The 22,536-nt window shown below is 39.8% G+C and overlaps 1 protein-coding gene across 2 annotated transcripts in view; it reads left to right on the top strand.

Annotated features, from left to right (window-relative positions):
• The first annotated feature begins 5,352 nt into the window (after window positions 1-5,352).
• rhpn2 (rhophilin Rho GTPase binding protein 2) overlaps window positions 5,353-22,536 on the top strand; it is a 31,203-nt gene continuing 14,019 nt past the window's right edge. The window contains exons 1-4 of one of the 2 annotated variants that reach the window (XM_023332306.1): window positions 5,353-5,593; window positions 10,624-10,739; window positions 15,264-15,392; window positions 22,037-22,112. In XM_023332306.1, the coding sequence (XP_023188074.1) occupies window positions 5,528-5,593; window positions 10,624-10,739; window positions 15,264-15,392; window positions 22,037-22,112 (387 nt within the window). In that variant the 5' untranslated portion in view covers window positions 5,353-5,527. The remainder of the gene's footprint in view (window positions 5,594-10,623; window positions 10,740-15,263; window positions 15,393-22,036; window positions 22,113-22,536) is intronic. The other variant, XM_005802524.2, reaches the window with a different exon arrangement.

Below are 22,536 nucleotides of genomic sequence, written 5' to 3'. Positions count from 1 at the left end.
AGATACGGTCTGAGCTACAGTGGAACGGGCCGGGTCAAAGCACAGTCATGCCTTAGAGTGGCGCAGACACAATACAGACCTAAATCAGATCGAGAATCTGAGGTTTTCTTTCAAAATAGCAAGTTTGCAATGACGAATGGCCAAAAATGTTAACCTTTTGATGCGGTAGACATGTGACAGAAGACTGACAGTAAGAGCTGGATCAACAAAATAGATGGTTGGCATGAGCCCCTGTACAGTTTGTGGTGTGCTACACTCTCACAGCAAAGATTAACCTTAAAGAATGTCTGTTTATTTTATTTGGGTTTTATTTCTTTTACTTTTACTCCTATTTTGATTTAACGGGGTTCCCACACTTCCTCTATCTTCCAGCTTCCAGCTGTTGCAACAGTTTAGGCCACTGTTCACATGTCATAACATGTTTTTTCCAAGGCGCCCTTAAATGCAACATGAGTGTTAAGATCCCAGTGTGTGTAAGAGTCATGGCAGCGAGCCAACATGAAGCCAACAACAAGCCGAGGAAGTTGAATAATGCTGCTGGATGCAGATGACAGGCTGTTTAGTATATTATGTTTTTTAAAATTTAATATAGTATCTGTGATTTTTTTTTTAATATTACCATTGTGTTTCTCATGGATGATGGAAAACATTTGTTTTTATTTATTGTAATGTGACGTCTAAGTTACATTTACTTGAGTAACATTTTGAAGAAAAAAAAACTTATAGGAGTAGTTTTACTGCACTTCTCACTTTTACTTGAGGAATATTTTGAATTTAAAGAGATAGACTTCAGAGATTGGAAAATTTGGATATTTTTAAGATTTCTGCGATGTATGAGCTAATGCTTCTGCAGATCTGATAATGAAGGAACATTTTCTACATGTTGCAGTTTTTAAAGAATCTCCGTCTCCTTCGGAGCCTCACTTATTTTTCTCACACACCCACATACACACACGCTAGTTTAGGGAGTTGAGTCATTAAGTTGTGGCAGGCAAACGCCAACGAATGCACAATGAACTTGGAGGCCAGCCTCCCTCTCCAACGTGAGGCCCCGACAAAGAGAGGAGATGCTTTGTTGGCAACGGGAAGACAAGCTGAAACACTAACTTCAGTGTGATTGCAGGATAGGATGAGGAAGAGGAGGCGATGAAGCAGGAAAATAGCAGAAACACTGTGGTGGCAGAAGTGATGTAGTTGTACATAGATGATGATGATAGATCACAGGATATATGGAAGGGAAAAAGAAGCAAGAGAGTAGTGAAGAGGAAAAGAGATTGACATGAAAAAGAGTAAAAGAAAAAACGGATCATGTGAGGCATCTCAAATTATGATTTATAGAATCAGTCATCAATAGCCTGTTGAGTTCCAGACTATGTTCAGACTGGAACGCTGTAGCAAGATAGTGTTCCTGTCTCCAACAAAAAAAACTGAGTCGTAGAATGACTCGTAGAGTACAGGTATTGAAAGCGGAGAAGCTTAATTCAACAGTCCAAACCACTGAGCGGTACAAAGGCAGGCGAAGAAGAAAGTACAGACAAGGTGGAGTCGATGGAGAAGAGTATAAGGAGTGCTCTGGAACAGGAAGATATCTGCAAGAGTGAGGAAAAAAGGCTTAGAGGATGGCAGCGGAGACAGTGGCGATAACAAAATGACAGTGTGTGTTAAGATTTTCATTGACAGTGGCCAACATAGAGAGGAATAAAAATGAATGTCAGGAAAGACAGGTCAGGTTGAGTGGTTTGAGGATAAAGGAGGAGGAAACAGGAAGGCCAGGGACAATGTCCATGGATGGAGTAAGGGTTATGCCAGGGGTGGGCAATCCTGGTCCTCGAGGGCCGGTGTCCTGCAACTCTTAGATGTCTTGCTGGTCCAACACACTTGAATCCAACAGCTGAATCACCTCCTAAGTGCAGTCAGGTTCTCCAGAGTCCTGCTAATGACCTCATTATTTGACTCAGGTGTGTGGAAGTAGAGATACATCTAAAAGTTGCAGGAGACCGGCCCTCGAGGCCTGGAGTTGCCCGTCCCTGGGTTATGCAGAGGGGTTAGTGTGAAACAGGGGGGATGCTGGGAAAATCTAAAGTGGAGGCAAGAGATTTGACCCAGCAACTTCTAAAGATGGAAGAGCATGAAGAACAGAGAAGGTATGTAGATCTCTGTTAAGAAGTCCTTGTGGTAATCTGTCAGAATCCACTGCTAAAGAACTCGCCAACTATGACAAACATGCCTTACTAATGTTCATTGAATGAAACCCTTTACTTAGCATAAAAAAATTAACAACAATGGTAAGATCCTAGAGATAAAAAGTGAGCGAGAAGGACAAGAGGGAAGGAGTTGTTAAGAAAAACAAAAAGTAAGGACAAGGAAATTGAGAACAAGAGAGGAAGGAAAAGGCCATGAACCTAACAACACTTTTCTGCCAGGAACAAACTATCACTCTGTCTCAATCTCGCGTTCATCCCACCCTTGATCTATTCTTACTCTAGAGCTTCTGGAGTGCCTGGTCGAATAGTCTGCCATACTACCCACATCACGCATCGTTTGTTAACAGGCAACCCAGAGTTCTTGTGGTTCGGGAGCAGAGCTGCGTAGCAACCCCACAGCACTTCCTGCTGGACCAGGGGTTGAACGTCAGTGGCCGTTGTTCGTCGCTGTGCCCCTTCTGCCTTTACAAAAACAGACGGGAAGCAGTTTGCTCACAATCAGCTTTGTGCTACGTTGTGAGGAGAAAGGAAATGAGTGTGAAGGCCAAGCCACCCTAGTTCACTGCACCTCCATATGGGGTAACAAATATGTGTTTTGAACAGACGTCTTTGAAATTAAGGTACTAAGAGTCAAGGAGTTTGTGAAGGGAGATGAGAGGGGGGGTTGGTTAAATTTAGGGCTTTGCCTGTCCAACATACTGTGCTAAAAACATGGCTGCATCTCTTTAACACCCAATGGATTACTGTGATTACACTTCGGCCACTGAGCCCTAAATCACAGGTGCTAGAAGAAACACCCTCATTTTGCGTCATCTGCCCTTTCAAAACATGATAGCGCTGATATGGTAGTTACAGAGTGAGCATCTATGTATTTGTGAACACAAACTCCATTCTCCAAATTGTTGATTAACAATACTGTTCAATCTAACTAAGACATTGGCAACCCTTACATCTTTGATGAAATAACAATTCATGCAGCAACTCTGCCAAGAGACAGGTCAGGTACTGGAACACATTTCTTTTTACATTTATGACTTGTGAGAGATAATTTTATTGTTGTTGTAAGAAGTTCAGGTATTTGGTTACATTTGGTTTTTGCAGTGTGTCTTAATGAAACCGTGCCATCCGCCAACATTTACAGTTCCAGCAGAACCTTTGAAAGTTAAAGCTTTTATACCTCCTTATGTCAGGAGTTTCAAAGTTAAAAGTTTTTCCATTTCATTACTTATTTGCTTAAGAAATCAATACCGAAAGAACTATTTTGAGTCCTCCTTTAACAAGTCATCAAGCATTCTGAATCATGGAGCAGTGTAATGGTGAGTCATTGTACTAGGAAGCTTTATTTTTCAGTACAAATGCTACTTGTAGACAGTAAATGTATCAACATAATGTAAAATCTTCAGTGACTTTGGGACAGTGGACTAATAAACATTTTGAATGAGAAAGGCCGTATAAACAGGTGAGTAAAATGAAATGAAATCTAGACTTCTATCTCCATCTAGTGGTCAAATTTGAGCATTACAAAAGATAGGCGCATTAGACCAATGCTGCGTCATGGATTCAGTTCTAGACTAAATAAATGTGTTGCATAAAGAGAACAAGTCTCCTTTTTTTGGGTAAATATAAAGATGATGATATGAACTGCATTTCAATCACCTTTACACTCACTGGATATTAAACGAACTGGGAACATATTCCACCCCAATCATCAAAACAGCAAACAAGAAAGGAAAATCTGAGTTATTATATCATCCTTCCAGTTCCTTCATAAATTAAAGTTAAATAATGCGTCCTCTGCCCAACCGCTAATGAGTTTCAATTAACTTTTTACTGCTATATAGATGTTACAGTTTTTGATTTAAACCCCACGCATCTTACACGTGGAGAAAGCACTCAGACAAAACCTGTTTTAGCCTAGTTTACAGCCCCAGCAACACCCTGTTGCCCTAGCTTCAACTCCGTTGTTGACAATAATCCTCCCATGACATTAATAGCTACACGAGCAGAACAGCAACATGCCTTTCACCCGGTAAAACCGGAAAGACACAAAGCACAAAAGGCTATTCTAGTTCCCAGGATGTCATGAAAAGGGAATGCTGCTAAAACATCTTTAAGGGCAGTCATGGATCCAGTCCAACTGTCACCAAATGAATTGTCGCAAGGAACAAAGCCAGACATCCATCATACAACATGTGGTTCTGCTTTCACAAACAGAACCGTTTCAAAACTACAGAATAGATAGGGCCACTGAAACAAACAAATCTGACTTTAATGGAGATGGGTACCTGCTAGCAACCAGCTTCAATGACAGAAATGTAAGTTTTGCTGGACGAGAGGTAGAATTTAAGTGATTTTTATTTACATAGGAGAGGTGTATTGAATTACACATTGATTGTAAAGGTGAATGGAAGAGCAGAAAAAAAAGAGTCAGAATCCTGAGATTAGGTACTTGTCATAAAATCAAGAAGATTATGGACAACACTAAACATCCTCTTTATGAAACTTTTATTCAACTCAGTGTCTCCAGTCAGAGGTTTTGTCAAAGTTGCTGTAACACAGACCTCTACAGGAGCTGATCACAGCCATCACCATCTACAACAACTCTTTGAACAATTTGTGAATTACAACATTTAATTTAAAGACAGAATTCCGAGAGAGAAAGAAGTCGTCCCACGTGGAATAATTTCCACCAGGTTTAGATATTCCACGGGGTTTTAAAAGCTGCAAAACAAAGTAAGACAGATGAAGGCTAACTCATTCACAGCATTGTTGAATTAGTTCGTAGGTAATTGGAAAAACAAGTTTGTTAACAGCGTTTCTAGGAAAGCGGACATGATGTAAACAGAGTTTTAGTGTTATCTGTTCGTAATATGATTATTTTATTTTTTATTTGAAAGTTTAACCATTACTTTAAAAGTTAGGTCTGCTATTCTATTATATTGCTCGAGCCAAATAAACATGCACGGCAATTTTGCGCTAGTAACACCGTCTGTGGATTAATGCTAGTTTTGCGACGCTTTCTCTTACCGCGTTACTGTAATGTGGCGTACGTCTTCTGAAGGAAACAGGTGACTTCCGGTGACCTTTTCCTCCTTTATCCTCCGGTTTCTCATCCCGCTCCAGTATTTTGGGCGGAGTCTGCTGTTCTTGCTGGAAAACTGCTCTGCTGGGTGGAGTGAGGACAGAGCAACGGGAACACTGAGGACAGACGAAACTCACCTGTTGCACAGCAGCGCGCTGCTTTCTTATTCAGCTCGCCTTTAGTGCTACTCCTTTTTTATCTTTTTGGTTCGGTTTTGCTTCGTTTTAACCGGGCCCTCAGAATGACGGACACTCTTTTACCGAACGGCATTGACGACAGCGGAGGAGACGGAAAACATTTCAGAAAGGTGAGTTTAGTTTTTCAACAAACGCACGAGTTTATTTCTACATGTATATATATTTTGGAATAAAACCATCTCAGCTGCGGACTTTGTTTCCTTAAACTCGTCCATTTTGGCTTCAGGTTTTTAAGTGAGGTGTTTGCTTTCCATTAGATAAAAACATGTCAGGGAGTTTTAAGACTAGCTTGTATTTTGACGTGTTCCCCACAGTTTGGACGCGTTTTAAAGCTTACCGTCCATTCAGTTCTCTGAAATCAACCAACCTCACTTTCGACATTGCTTGTCACATGTTAAATGATACACTGTTATCCTTTTTTTTCAATCCGTTGTGAAATTTTAATGAAAATTAGTATTCAATCAAGATAAAATCCACCCCCCACAGCTGAAGTGCCTCTGGTGACGCTACATAAGGCAGCCCAACCAAGCTGGTTGTTTCTCCCTCTTTCCTCGTGTTCTTAATTAATTTTCCCCTTTAAATGTTTCTTCCTAAATTTTGTATCACTTCAGCAAAAATGTTCTAGTTATTTGGGGAGCTCTGCATGAAATTAAATACCAGGTCAGGCTAGAATGGATAGGTGTCATTTTTAAAGGTCTTGGGGAAACTTACCAGCAGTAAATGAACACAGATACCACATGGATTAAAGAAAGATTCAAACAGGAACTTAAACAGATTTTTACCCATTAAAGTTATGAAAATTGTCATTATCTCCCTTCAAACAAGAAACTTCAGGTGTTTTTTGTTAACTTTTTTTTTTTAAAGCATTGCATTTAGTGAAAATCTTGTTCTGTACTGACAGTATTTATTTTACTGTCGGTGTATATTTCTCATGTAAAAAAAACAAACAAAAAAAACGCACCACCAAGGTTAATGATAATGTGTGGGGGATGACAAACCGGCTACAAAATACACTGATTTGAATGGATAACTACTGGTTCTAGTCTTTTCCAATCCTGAAATGTCACCAACAGCAGTAGAAACCACTGGGCTGTCAGGTTCAGGTGTCTGCGGGCACATGTATGGGTGTGTGTGTGTGTGTGTGTTCTCTTCTGGGAATAGCTTTGTCTTGAGAAACTGGAGGGCCATAGTCATTATCGGTTGTCAGCTTTCCGTCAAACATGCAACGGGTCTAAAAGCTCCCTTATGGACTCCCGTCCACATAATTTCTGTTTCATCAAGATTTTCTTTATGTTCTTTTCCTGCAGTTTGACCAACGATTGTTGTGTTTCTAATGAATTTTATCTAAGTATTTACCTTTTAATTGATTGTAATCAACAGCTGAACATCTGGGAGGTGCTCTTTATAATGCCATCATCTGCATAATTAAAGGTGGTTGACAGCACTTTCATCTTCTGGTGTTTTGATGTTGAAGTTGGTAAATTGCCCAGCTACAGTACCGGCTACAGTAGCATTTTCTGGAGGTTTGGGTTTTGTGTAGTCTGAGGTTATAGGAGAGACAGTTGGCCAGCTGAGTTATTATCTAATGTGTTTTCACAGAGTTTGGTCGGCCTTTGAGCACTCCACATGTTCCTGAGTGTTTTCACAGGGCAAGTTTGTTTAGATGGGCATTTGAGCGCTGCCTTTGTGTCTTTAAATCCGCCCGAATCCCACTTTTGAACGCTGTCTGGTTTGAGACTTCCTGTGTCTATAAAAAGGTTAGTGGGCGTCGGGGGCTGGTACAGCCACAGGACACGACCAAACCTTCTAATGCCTTTAAAAATGTGGAGCCTGAGCTCTACTTTCATTATGATCCTCACTCTTTGCTTTTCACTTTCATTGAGTATTAAAGAGTTTGCAGATTCATGTCAACCACAATTACATCCACATGTTTTCATTTGGCCTTCTTAAAGAGATTTACAACTAGGAAACTTCTCAGTCAAATTTCTGCCCCCGTGGAACTTGGTGAGTATTTTATTTTATTTTATTTTATTTTTTTTTCTCTACTTGGTGAGAATAAGATGCAGTGATTAACAAGACCTCATCGGGTCTGACTGATACTCCAGGGAGCTGTTGCGGTTCGGGACCGTCCGTAGTTTATCTTCCAGCTGGCTGGATGTGTGCAGGATGGAAAGATGGCAGCACAAAACCCCCGAATCGGCATGTTTCTGCTCTTCATCTCGACCTCCTTGGCCAGAGAGAGCATTGACGTAGCATCTGGCCTGGGGCTCTCCTTCAGCCAGACCACAGACACAAATTGACAACATGTGCCTTGGTTCTCGAACCAGGCAAGCTCCCCTTTCTGGGAGAAACATTTGCTCCTTCCAAGCGTTGGTCATGGTGGAGACAACCTAGTGGGAGGTGGAGAGGAGGGCAGCAATAATCAACAATGGATTTGTACAGTAATTTACTCCAAATTAAGATTTGAGCTTTTTAACGTGCAGATGAAACTAGCAAGTCCTATGATTTTAGTTTTCACTACATGTACCTTAAGCGACAATGAAAATACCGAGCACACGTAATCTATACCGGCAAGAAACAGATTGTTCCAGCTCAAAACTGGGTCGTGCCTGAAGCCCCCTGTTGGCAGATTGCCACTGTTAATCACCACTTGTGCAAACCAGCTAACTCATTATACGTTGCCTCACATGTTCTTTATGAAACCTCGGTTATACAACTGCAAGTGGATTTTCTGCGTGATGGATATGATGCTGGACTGGGCGGCCCTTTGTGTTTTGCTCTAATTAAGTGCATAGCACAGTGACGGAGAAAGGCTGCACTGTTCAGGCGGCCCAGCAGGTCGAGGAAATTAGTTGTACTAAAGGGGATAATAAAGATGGAGGCAGACATGGCAAAAAGTGATTTATGTCACTGATGTTCAATTAGGCATGTGGGTGGGTACTGGTGGCCAAGTCTTTATCCTATCAGAACAAACCCTCACTAGGGGTGTGTTCACGCCAACCCAGTTTACTCTGCTTCAGTCAAACTCTAGTTTGTTTGCCTGGAAAGTCCGGTTCGTTTGGCGATAATAGTGAAAAATAGTGTGAAAGTGAACCGCAGCAGCTGAAAATGTAACAAATATTGCAATTTTGATCCCCATTCCAACCGAGTGCACTGGACTATCAGGTGTGAAATCACCCTACAACACTATTTTTTGATTGGAGTTAGTAAAATATGGATACCATGTCTGTTAGGAGGCCATCAACTGACCCGAAGCTTCTTGTACTAAAAAACATAAATTTAGTAGAACCTTGAAAACAGCCACATTTACAGTGTTTGATTCTCCATTTTCTTTTGTATAATGTATAATGTATATTAAAAAAAAACATTATTACAGCTGTTGCTTATGAAATTGGGGAACAAAAAGTGGGTAGTTTGAATCTTGGCAGATCAAGTTCCAACATCCTTCAGCCTGCTTAATGACTACTTGCTAACTTCGATGACAGACGATGAGTGACGTTTTATTTTGCTATATACAAACGACAGAAACTTACTGCTATGGCAACCATCCGCCTCAAGCCACTCCCCAGTCCTGTTACATGCCCCACCTGAGACGTAACGACGGTAGGACAGTGTGTCACGATCAGAGCACACCCTGTCAAGTCTCGTGCTCGTCATCCTGTTGCTGTTCCCAGAATAGCTCAGCGCCTGTCTCTGTTGATAAACAGGGCAGTCATTTGAATACATGGTTACTTATTAAACCTGCAGGTCACTGAAGTGTTTGCGCTGGTCCAATCTTGTGACCTCAATGGGCGCATTGTGCTTTGGCTGTGGTGTTTGGTCGAGTGCTAGCCTCATTGGCGCTTTGTGACCCTTTCCACCTCGCTGTTCTGCCCGCTCCCTTCACAGAAACCTCTGACACAGGCTCTGTCATCGCAGCATGACTCGGACGTGAATGTAAAGGATTTGAGAGGACAGTCAGAGGAAAAGCCCTCACCGAGAACCGCACTTACAATGACAGGAATGAGTAGAAACAATCCGTACCAGCAGAATGATGTCACATCCTTTGGGCAGCTGACAGCAAAGGGGCACTTCACTGAATAAAAACATGTTTAAATCATTATGGCTTTTTTTAAAATTATCTTTGTACTTCCATTGAAAGGACACCTGTGAAATTTGAAATTCTTTTAGTGTTGAGTCAGGCTTGAGTCAAAGACTGAATCAGTTGTTTACAGAAAAACGGTGAACTCATCTCTGAAATCATAGATGTTTCTTTTTTTTAACCTCTTGCGTCCTTTTTTTGTGTTTTTTGACTCCTAGCTCTACTTGGTGTTCATGGATAAACCTAATTGCATTCTTTAAGTCTGTTGTGATAACTGGTTTGACTGGTTAACTGGTTTCTCTACTAGGCTTGTTTTTGCAAGGCAAATTATAATGGAGCCAACACCTCTGTTGTGTATACTGAATAGGGAAGTGCCTGTATGAGATTCTTACAGTGTGACAGAAATATCCATTTTTAGAATTATGTCCACAATATCATAGTTTTTATTTACATCATTGTTATTAGAAAATGAAAAATTTCTCCTGCTGCTAAAATATTACAGTATTTAATAACGTTTAGCATTTATCATACATTGACTTACGCAAAAGTGTAATATGCACATCCAATTAAATTTGACAAGTTTTCAAATGTATATTTTACTAAATACTACACATTGTTGCTGTTCTGCTCTTTATAGAGTAATGCTTGGAGTTTGTAACTACACTGCCTTCTTTTTATTCTTTCTTTTGTACAGACAGTGACAGTCTATGTGACAGCAAACTTACATTTATCTTTATAATCTTATCATTTATTAAAGAGAAATACTTTTAAATGTTAGATGGGGAAGCAAAACCATGTGGTTTTTTAAACTAGTGTTTTTGTGCCTTGATGCTACGTCTATTAAAGAAATGAAAGAAACTTTGCTGAAATATTTTATTGTTCCTGTGCTCATAACACCCTGATGAGAAACCGCACACAGGTGCAAAATAAAGCCGCACGATATATGGACTCTCAGTTGTCATGGCAGTATCAATGCGGACAGAACCGTAATGGAAAAGAACTGCCTGAAGGCAGCATTTGGCTGAGTTGTCATTCTTGTTTCCATGTCTTCTCCTCCAGGGCTGCAACCCGCTCGCGCAGACCGGACGGAGCAAGCTGCAGAAGCAGCGAGCCAGTCTCAACCAGCAGATCATCAAACAGATGAGGATGAGGGCCGGAGCTGAGAATCTGCTGAAGTACGGTCCAACTCACGCACGCACACACAGCCAAACACCCCTGTACATGGATTGTTCGCGTCTGCACAAAGCGAGGATCGTTGCACAACGCCCGTTTCTCAGGATAAAAATACCCCCAATTCACCGGTGACGGTGACACATGCAAACTGTGATTTTTGCATGTGTCACCTAAGGTGGAAACATTGCAATAATTATGTAATTTTTTTGCACCATAAGTGAACTCAAGTAAACTCCAACTTGTTTTCCATTTTGACACGCTTGGCTGCACCCCTGCGCTCCTCTGTCATTGTGGGGATTGGATGATAAAGCTCTGAAACAGGAGCATTCCATTTAGCCTGAAAACAAAGAGTCACTGTGATTCACACTAAAGAGAAGAAGAAGAAAAAAAGAGTCACAACATTTTTGCTCATGAACCTGCTGCTTTGATCAGGCTACCAAAAAAGCCCCTTGCAATCACACTCCTGGTTTTGTTTGCTCTTTTCAAATGTTATTTTCTCCTGTTGCTACACAACATGGGTTTCCATGGAGGAAAGCTTGGAGATTGATTTAGATTGGAGTTTTGAAAAACACACAACTTGAAATGTTTTTTCATCCACATATTAATTAGTGTAAATTAATATTTTACACCAATTTTCCTGTTTTGGGATGATACAGATTTTCCTCCATAGAACCAGAGGAAGATCTGATATTACCAGTGAACCTACATAAATAATACAGTGATTTTTTTTTTTTTTTTTTATAATTTTGTCTTAATTATGACATTGAATTTATTAACAACTCCACACGCTGTGCCTTTTCTGCCCAAAACATAAACCAGGTAATATTTATAGACCTTTATTTTTGCATTTATTTTATATAGTCCTCAAAAAAAGACATCTGGCTATCTTTGTATTCTATTAAATACTGTAAATCATTTAAACTCCCTTTAAGTCAGTATTTATGACTTAAAGGGAGTTTAAGTCCCTTTAATAAAAATATGGTCGTGAGATAAAAATACGAACAAGCACGTAAGCAGTAGGAGTGTATTTTTCTAATTTTTAATGAGAGACTTACAGAAATGTAATTTTTATATTCGTTCCCCACAGTCTGAGTGTTTGACGCTTTTTAGCTGATTTGAATGAGATGTATTGCTATAAGTTTTTATAGGCAACATTTAGCAATATAAGTTGCCTATAAAGCAATAAAGAAAAAAGTGTTGCCTAGAACGATAATATATTATTATATATAATATATTCAGTTATGTCTGAGTATACCATGAATAGAGTTTAAAATAATACAATCAGAGCCTAGAGTCCTAGAGTACATTTCGGAAATCTGACAGCTAGAATGTATATATTCATGTAAATGACAAAAATTTAAGAAAAAGTCTGATATGAATAGCTTTATGCGTCATAAAGCTATTTCTAGCCATTTGTTGCTGGTTCACAAAAACCTTGTGTTCTTTGCAGGTTTGGCAGAAAGTTTCCATCATAACAAGGAAAGTCAAGCTTACTGATCCAGCAACATTCAGCTGTCAAAAGTCCAAACACTGAAGCTGAAGCTTCTGCTTTTGCAACAACAAAAAAAAGCAACTGTGCATCTTCGCTTTTGCAGCGGTCACTGCAAAAGCAAGTGACAGCTGTTGGATAATTTGCCACAAAGACGGTGGTTTGAATTTGATGTTTTAAGATATACTTTGCATAATCTATTTCACAAGTAGTGCAGTTAGTTTTGATGATCAGAAGAACTGTCTCCCTGTGTGTTTGTTAGAGAATCCAGGTCTTTAGCTTTATTGTGAGATTTTGAAAAGGTTTCTAAAACCTTTCTAAATCTAGATCTTCTGTAACGGACAGAAGTTGAACATTCAAACAGATGAAAAGAGCAGTATTTCTGTATCGATACCTTCAGGCTTCCAGGTATTTGCAGAAGTCAGCTCTGAGCTTTTCCTCAGAGCTGAAACGATGAAAAGTAAGAAACCTGGAAACTAAATAACCAGGAACTGAACTTTAGTGTATACCTTGGTAGAAAATACAGTTTCCTTTTTAAATGGCTTTTCATTCTTTTGTGTCTTATCTGACTTGATTGTTAAACATCAATCAAGTGATGATTGAGGTTAAACAATCAAGTGATTGATTGTTTAATCACTTGATTAAAACAATCACTCAGTGTCATTGTCACTGATACTGACAATGACCAACCCAAAGTCTTTTTTCACTGTGAATTCACTAGGCTGGTGTGTTCAATGTTGGGGTTTCAAAAACCTCAACCTACCGATATGCATTTTGGCCAATGCCGATTTCTTTTTCATCTTAATATAGCGACAAAGTCGCTGGGAATTATCTGATGTAGCAACTACAGATAAACAAGGCTCAGTGTTTACTGGTAAAGGTCTGACTTTACCTGTCTGGAACCTGCAGAGGCCCGACATTCCTCTGGTACCTCGCATAACTTACTGACGCGAAGGCTGGGGGCAAGAGGCCGTTGTGCACATCCTGTCTGTCTGTCTGTCTGTCTTTCTATTAACCACTCTAAACCAGGGGTGGAAATTAGTACCCGCCTCTGGCCAAATGCAGGTAAAAGTATGAAGTGGCTTGTAAATTGGAGCAATGCACCTGCCACTGTGGCGGGTTGACAATTTGAACAGAAAAAAAAAGAGGGATGTTTTTAGTAATAAGAATAATTGTGAATTTCAATAGAAAACGTAATAAGTAAGAAACAACAAATAGGACATTTAGAAAACAGCTATTGAAACCATTTTAAAATGTTTAAAAATGACCAGACACATCTTCAGTAAATACTATCTGGAAGAGTTGTAGGCAAAATGTGATGTTGCCATGGTACTTTCTAGGTGACAGTATTTGTCATTGGCTGACATCAGTACACCTTTCTTTTGCCTCTTTTCCATTGTTCTGCATTCCTCTCCCAATCAGCAACAGGTGGAGTCTGTCTGGTCTGACCAGTTTCTCTCTCTTCTTTTCTTTCTCTTTTTCGTCTTTCTTCCACTGTTGCACTTTTAAAACCACAACTCTTCTCTTTTAATGATGCTTCATTTAAAATTTGAACCAGGATTGTTTTTGTTTGTGTTGAAAAGTTATTATGGAGAATTAGAAGATATTTATCACAGGAGAACGGACAAAAAGGATTGCGTGGGTCGCCCTGTTTAAAGTTACAAACTTTTGTCCTGTCCTGTATCAGAGCTCGGCATCTTTTCCTCAAGACAATAATGTCAAGGTGCCAAACGTATAAAACGGCTTTTCCAGAGAAGAGGATGGGGGAAAATCCTTGTGTAAAGCCACACTTGCTGGCTTCCTGTCTGGTTCCCACACACTGCTGGGTGATATTTGATATTGAAATTGGACTTTAATAACAGCTTATGGTCAGGTTTTCTGCATCACTTTTTTCCAACCCACAGCACATCCACCTCTTCAACCCAGTTTTTTTCCCCCCTAAACCGAGATTTAAAAAAAAAATAAAGCTGTTGGTGGGTTGAAATGAAAAGCAAGTCTTATAGTGTAAACAGGTTTCTTTCTAGCATTACTGTAATGAGCAGCAGGTATTTATGCTGGCAGAAGGGGTGACGTCGCACTGTGTGTAGAAAAAAAAAAGTTTTACTGATGTTTCAAAATGAAAATGATTACTGAAATTATTATTTAAACGCTTTGCTATCACTGGAAATAATTGACCGTAAAAACATTCTCACTGGAGACCTAGCAGTGCGTGTGTATGGTGTCTTTTTTTCTGGTTCTTAGCCAAAAATCGCTGCATTTTTTTTTTTAAAGTTGTCTGTCGACACCTAATCGCATATCACACCTAATGTTGAAAATAATACCCTGTAATTACAGAGTGGTGTCAGTGCCAAAGAGTTTGGCTCTGACCTGACAAGTTTTAGGTGTGTTTAGCATCCATCCATCTTCTCTGTTACGGTCATGCAGATAAGATGGCTGGTCGGGATGCGATTGTCAGCTAGTATCCGGGCCAGTGTGCTGGTTTTTGTTTTAAGAGGGCTGCCAGTGAAACATAAATTCCTTCCCACAAAAAGCCGCAGACAGGTGCTTCATGGGTGTTACAAGAAACGCAACCCTAAGTTGCTAGGGCAACCTTATCGCTCTCAGGCAGCGAAACCTTTGCTGTTGGTTTCACAAAGACGCACAACTGCTCATCTTGCACAAATATAGCCATTATTTCACTCTTTAAGGTTATTTTGCTGTGAAGTTTTAAGTTTTTATTAATCACCTAATATACAACAAAACAAGACAACATTAAAGTTAGGCTATAGAAAGAATAGAAGTCAATGCAAAATCCTTGTGAAGACAAATGTATATGCTATGTGAGTGTGCGTTTGTGTTCTATGGTCCAGATTACTGGAAGAGAGAGATTTGTTTTAATATTCAGCCACAGAAACCTTTAGTCCCACTAATAGATGTTTTCTTTTCCCGTTCAGCCTCGGGCCTTACTTTAAAGGGGATTACTATCTGCATGTGTATCCTTTTATCCTCTGTTTAATCCTTTGCTTTTGTCTGTCCTCTCGTTTGTTGCTCCTTGCAGGGCCACAAACAACAACAAGGTTAAAGAGATGGTTGTTCTGGAGCTAAGCTACGTCAACTCCAACCTGCAGCTGCTGATGGGACAGCTGGAAGGACTCAACAGCTCAGTGGACGTCTATCAGAGCGCAGAGTAAGGAGGCCTTTCCTGACCCCTTTATAATTATGAATATGTTCCTGCTGACCTTAGGTATAGAAACAGTAAAGTAATGGGAACGTTTAGCTGCACAAAGACATCTACACCTACTGTTTGCAATCTATTTACTGGCATTTATAAATTATGCATTTTCATTGTCAATTACTATTGGTCTTCATTCACACGTTTATTTTTGTTGCTTTGATTCACATTGAAATGCACAAATCGGTGGAGTTTCCTATTGTAGTTATGTTAAAAGCGTCCCTCCACGTAGCGCTGAGGGTTCTTCACAACTATTTGACAAGTCGGTGTCTTCACCTTAAGTTACCTTTAAAAGCACCTGCGGAGGAAGAATAGTAAAGTTGATTGACAGAAGGAAAAATGTGTCTCTAAAATGCGTTGTTTTTAGTTAATAAGTTCTCTTTAATTAAAAGTAGCTTCATGACTGAAGACGTTCAAAAGGAGAAGGACATTTAGAGAAACCCTGAAGACAGACCGATCATTTGAATGTCAAACCAGACTAACGGGTTTCTGTGCCACTGTATAAAAAGCAACAAGGAAATTGTGAGCTGAACCTTTATGCAAACCCAATTTAAGCGTCTGGTGTTTTTTGCAAGATGCATCACTGGGTGTGTTCTGCTGAGGTGTGCGTGGTACTGAGAGTTTTTTTTTTTTGGTTTCTTTTTTCATTTATTTTGTTTATTCACAACTTTCTGTGGTGTGAAGGAAAACAAAGCATGGATATCTGGAGGATCCTCCACAACCTCCAACACAAACGTTTCAGAGTCACAGCAATGAGGAAATGCAAAAGCTTTAAAAAGCGCGGCTGGATGTTTGGAGGGAAATCAAGCGACAAAGCATTTCCTCATCGTTTGAAAAGGTGACTTAGCCCGCGCATCACATCAAAGCCACAGTTCAGCCAACGGGGATCAACACTTCAACCAGAGGACTCACCTGGAAGGAGGCTCTTGGCTCCCGTTTAGCAAGCATACAGCAGAGAATGAGCTGGCAAATGCTCAGGTGTAATTATAGGCTCTGATTGCTCCCACCCAGAGCCAGAGGGTAATTCGCCATCCTGCTTCCTTGAACTGCTTACTCTCACAACGAGACGAACCCGTATGCTGGCAGGATGGTTTAATATATGAATTCAAACTAGCTCTAGAACTCCCTCTTCTTATTTCAATGGTGAGCAACAGCTGCTTTTCTAACCTCATTGCTGATATCGTATTTTAAAAGCACCTAAAATGCTTCAAGCCTGCAAACTGTGGAACTTTAGCTTTTATGGTGCAATTGCATTTGCTCATAATCAGCTCCCTGTTCAACAAAGGATCCAGTTCTTGGTTTTATTTCTTGTTTTTAAGAGTTTTAATGGTTTGCTGCACCAAATTCAAATAAACCTTTGACCCCTTTGCTTCATTCCAAGCATGACCTACAAGGTCTACCAGTCACCTGTGATGGAGGTTTCCCAGTGCTGGAACAACCTCCCTTTGTACACTAGAGTTGCTCAATCACTCATTTTAAGACGCTCATAAAAATCTCTTGACAAGGACGCCATGTCAGACAGAGATAAATCACAACTTCTATTCTTTGTCTTTTAATTCTAGCTTAGCAGAACTTCATATTTTTATTAATTTTTTTCTAGTTTTGGTGATTGAGCTTATTTTAAGGTCAAAGCAAAGTTCTTGGCTTTGTGAGGAAACGCTAAGGCTCCTTTCTATAGGTAAAATTAGCCCTAAAATAATTTGTGTCTCTGGGGTCAATTCAATTTTGTTTAAAAAAACAACAAACAATTTTTAATCTCAAAGTTCTGCAGAAAGTTAACGCCCCTCGTGAATGGACTCACTTTGAACGCGTTTGTCCGCAGCACTGATTACATCGACCACTTACATAGCACCAGGCTCAGACCTAGACGAGTTTTCTTGTAAATTACCTCACAAACCCAAAACGCCCTCTCATGTCGGCACTACGATAATCCCGGATTATTTTGTTTATCCCACATGGATGCCGTCCTACAACACTCAGGAGGTTTTAACCTAGATTCAGGGAGTCAGTCTGCACCGATACACACAAACAGTGGAAGATTATGAACTTTCCTTCCCTGCAGCGATCAGGGAGGCAAATACTTTCCCACTTAGGTTTATTCTTCTTTTTTTTTTTTTTTTTTTTAAGATTTTCTGCTCAGCAATTCATCTGATGTTGAACTTCATACTTTTCCATTTGGGGTTTGGATTATTAACACACGGAAAGTTTAGCAGCTGCTTCTGGATGAAATTGTTTTTCCCCAGTGTCTTCGGCTTGGGGATTAAGGAGTGAATGGAGGGTCAGAACAGACGGCTTGTTGTCGGTGTCTGCCAGGTTCTTAAAGAATCACCAGCCCACCATTCTGTCTGACAATACAAGACTCTGAAGCAAGCATTATCTGTCCACCTGTGTTTCCCACAGCCTGAAACACACATACACGCACACGCCAGCAAACAAACCCTACCAAGCAGCCCTTGCATACTCATTACCTGAACAAAAAGCTCTTGGATGTGTTGAGAAAGTTCTTTTAGGTGATTTGTGAGCAGCTGTCTCTTTGGGGTGATGGTACAAATCTCCACAGTGGAGACCTAGCCTGCTCGAAACACAACCTCAGTGGTGAATACACAAAGACAAGACTCTCATAACCTTTCTAGGCTTTTCCCAGGAGATCTCCGTCTTCTAAATGGCGTCCCTTATTGTCACTCTTCCCAGTTTCAGTTTCAGCAACACATTTGCTTTAAAAATCGCTCGTCCTTAAAACGTTTTCACTTTGCTAGTTTTTATGCATCTATCATGGATAAGTACAAATAGATTGCCAATTGGCTGGACAAAGTTCATACATTCCTCGTAGGTCTTAAATTACCTCCATGATGGTCTTAAAAAGTCTTAAATTGAGTTGGTGAAACCTGCAGAAACCCTGTTTAAAATTGTTTTCTTTTCTTTTCCCCTTTTCTAACCATCTTTTTTTTAAAATCTGACTAGTGGTTGTTTCATTCTTATTAAAGCAGCTAAAATTTGTATCAATGTTTACATTTTGTACATTGACACACTTTTTTTAGCTTCATAAATATTGGACAAGAACCAGATGCATAGGAATAAATGTTCATCTTTATTTTCTATTGATTTTCAAAACTTCTACATCCATCAAACCTCTATAAAAAATACCTCACTCTGAATCAGGTTTATGTGTAAAACACATTTCAGCAACAAGGCAGTTCAAAATGCTTTCCGGCATTTTTTTTTAATGGTAGCTCAGGTTGTTTAGATTTCAAGTCATTCCATATTTTTTCATATTTCATACCCTAAAAATGACCCATACATTTCTAAATTTATTGTTTTTTGGGGAAGAGAGGTGACAACATGAGGGGACCATGGCCTAAACCTCTCTCTCTTGGGGGTGTCACTGTTTCAGTCCTGCCTCCCAAAAAATGTCAGTGTCTAAAATTGATGCCATGGAAACATCATTACTGCAAGTCTTTCCCCAACCTAGTTGTATGAGAGGGAAACAAAGGTCAACATGACTTCATTGGAGCTGGTTAAAGGCCTCACCACAGTCAAATGTAATGCAAATCTCAAGTGTTAGCTGGAATATACCTCTCTCTTCTCTGTTATAGAAAGTTTCTAAAGATAACCTTCATTAAATTGCATCAGGTTGTTGGTTTTTGTGCTCTTCCTCTGAAGGAGGAGACTGGTATCTGGTGAGAGATCAGGGCCTCCTGCAAACTCTGGAGTCACAGAAGTAGTCAAAACATGCAGCTGTAATCAGAAAAACGCTCCAAATTAATGATACAAATTTACCGCATGTAAGCTTCCCAAGTTGTCATCTCTGAGAATCTAATCAGGTCGAACCTGTGATCCCTATTGCCGCTTTTCCCGCCTTCCTTAACTTAAAGACTTTCTTTCAAACGGTCAGAGTGCATAAATGCAGGGAATTTTCTGTGAAGCTTTTGACATCTTAGATTCCCAGCATTACAAACGCCTCCCCTCCCGGGACCTGCACCCTGCCGAACCAAACCAGAGATCAGAGTGATCTCATCTACAAGCGCTGATGCATCGCCGTGCAGCCCCTATCTCTGCTGTCTGTGCTGCTGACGCAGAAGATCTGCAGTGATTCACTGAGCCAGTGCGCCAGAGGAATGCAGCGCTATCTTAAAGCGATGAATGAGTACGAGGAGTTGTTTTGCCGGAGCATGTAGTCCGGACAGCTTGTGCCTCCGTTGATACGCGAAGCTTCACCTTGCAGGGAATTACAAATGTGTTCTTTCCACTCGGTCATGTTCTGCCACTTTACAACCTCAAAGTTCAGCGTATATTTTTTTTAAAAGCTTTTTCTGGCTTTATTTATGGCCTTTATTTGAACATGCTAAGACAGAAAAGTAGGTGAAAAGAGAGAGGGAAGACATGCGGTAAAGGTCAAGAGGCCGGGAATCGAACCTTGCGACTGCCTCATCGAGGACTAACTAATCTTTTTGTGGGTTGTGCATAATTATTATTTTATCACAATTATGTTAAAGTATTTAACACATCACAGTTTTCCATACTAAACATATTTCTAGATGGTGCTATTGACATGAAAATTTCACCAGGTGATTATTATTGCTGTACATTTTTGATTGTATAGCACGTTTCCGGCAACAAGGCCATCCAAAGTGCTTTACATCATGAAAATGCAAAAGTTAAAAACGTCTTAATCACCAGTTTAGAAACCAGTAACATTACCAGTAGCATTATATTTTATCAAGTGCCATCGTCAGAATCATCAGTATGCATCAAATAGTTGTTAGTCAATCAACAATCCAACTGCAGTCAAAGAAATCCAAAACAAATAAAAATAATTCATAAGCTATTCAGCTTTTCTTACGTGTTCATTACAAATAAACCATTTCCACTCTTCTTAGCTGCAGCAGGATAAAAATGAACAGAATACATGAACTCAACAAGTCCAGACGAAAAGAAAAATGTTAACAAAAAACAGATTAAAAAGTAAATAAATCAGCATCACAGGTTTCAATCAAACTTTAAATATTCAAGCCGCTTTATGGCTTTTAATCATTCTATTCCATGTTTTAACCCCGGTTACAGAGACATACTTTTTGATGACGTTTTTATGCTTGTTTGTTTTGAAGTTCAGTTTCCATCTTGGCTCATGTTTCCCGTCTCTTTCAGAATTTTATTTGGGAGCATATTATGTTTTTATCTCCAAAAAGAAGGGAGAGAAACCAAAACAAATAAGTTCAGGAACTAATTTATGTGTAATAATTAGAAATGACGGAGGGAAAAAGTATTGAACACACGCAGAAAGGGAGGTGGAAAAAGGAATGGAAAGCCAAGAGACCAGCTGAAATCCAGCGTCGATTAGAAAGCCATCATCTTCCTTATTACGCAGGAGAAATTAATATTTTTCACTCTTAGTTTACATTATTTCACATAAATTAATTTCTGAACTTATTTGTTTTGGTTTGTTTCTGCATATGGATTACTTGGGTTGTTACCAACACTTAGTGAAAATTGCATGTAAATGGCACCTTTTGTGAAATATGTTTACTATAAAAAGTCTGTTAGAAAACAAACTCTGGGCTTCAGCTTGAATTAGCCAACATTTTAATATTCATATGGAATTATTTCTCCTTTTACCTCACAATTATGCTCTACTTACTTTACATTGATCTATCACATCACATCCTAATAAAACACTTTAAAGTTTGTACCTCTGACATCGAGTGCAATGACTTCCTGTGGAAACACCCTGACCTCTTTATTGCTGCAAATTATTTTGTGTGTGTGTATTTCCTCCTTTAGTTTCTAACTCTGCTGTGAAGCTGATGAGAATTTAGAGGTTTTTTTTGTTTGTTTGGTTTGTGAATGGCAGCAGGTACTTGTCACGGTGTATTTCTTCAGCCCCGATAACGAGCTGAACCTGCTCTCCGTCTGTCTGCAGCAGACGTCCGAGTCCTTCCCGCTCCACATTCCAAACGATTACGGCGCCAGCCGAGATGAAACGAGAGGTTTCAGGACGCGGTGCAGTCTCGCTTTTACTAGAAGCTGGTTTTAATAACAGGAATTTTTTTCTAAAGAAGGAGCAATTACAGGAGTTTGCTTCGCTGCGCTGCTGAAGCGAAGCAGCGAGTCAGGGCGCGGGGAGGCGGGAGAGGATGATTAATTGATGGAGAGTCGGTGGCCCTCATTCACCTTTAAATCCCAACTCCTGCAGAGTGTGTTCACTACACCATCTGCCAAATCCTGGCTTCGCTAATATGATTTTCGACATAAAGGCCCAACAAAATGTTAACTTTCTCAGCTTGAACTGCTTGGATCAGCTTAGTTATTTCAAATTATTCAGTATTGTTGACCTTTTTTCCCAGGTTCAATAATTAACAACATGCAATGATTAGGAAAAAAACATTCTGATCCTTGATGTTGCTGTAAGTAAATCAGATTGGTTTAATGGGGTTTAATGCAGTTTTCTCTTTACTATTTTAGTGGCCTTGGCTTCAACTGGTCACGTTTGTTGAATTTACTAACTTGTTTTCTGGAAGTTTCTTCCGGATTAGAGGAGCATAGAAACTGAATGCCAATACGTTGTTGATCACAAGACAACCTTCTTTCTGTTTTGCTTACAGGGAGACTACCAACATTCCCCTGATTGCCCTGGGTCTGAAGGAGACGAAAGAAGTTGACTTCTCTGCACCATTCAAGGTATAAAACCATCAAACGCCGCGACTTGATGTCAATATGTGTCCTAAAATATAAAAGTATTGTAGAATTAAAGAAAAGCAAACGCATGTTTAGGGCTGTGCTGAAATCTAGCTTTACGTCATTGTCCAGGATTGAGTTTACTGTTATATAGCATTCAGATCCTTTTATTGCTTCATAAAATGATGTCCCATCCTGCAATAATCAATGTTAAAATGCTAATATCCATCCTGCAAACATGACCCACATTATAATAGTCGATGTTTTCAGTTGGGATTTAAAATGAGACTCCTTTCATTGAGGATTTGGGTCATTTGTCTGCACCACCAGTCGCCCTCCGCTATATTAATAGCAGCTCTGATCTCTAATCTGGCATTGTGGGGTTTTTTTGTTACCTAAACGTCAAATGCGCGTGGGACATTTCCAA

Source organism: Xiphophorus maculatus, chromosome 4, assembly GCF_002775205.1.
Source record: "Xiphophorus maculatus strain JP 163 A chromosome 4, X_maculatus-5.0-male, whole genome shotgun sequence".
NCBI lineage: Eukaryota > Metazoa > Chordata > Actinopteri > Cyprinodontiformes > Poeciliidae > Xiphophorus > Xiphophorus maculatus.
This window is presented reverse-complemented; position numbering and strand designations above follow the sequence as displayed.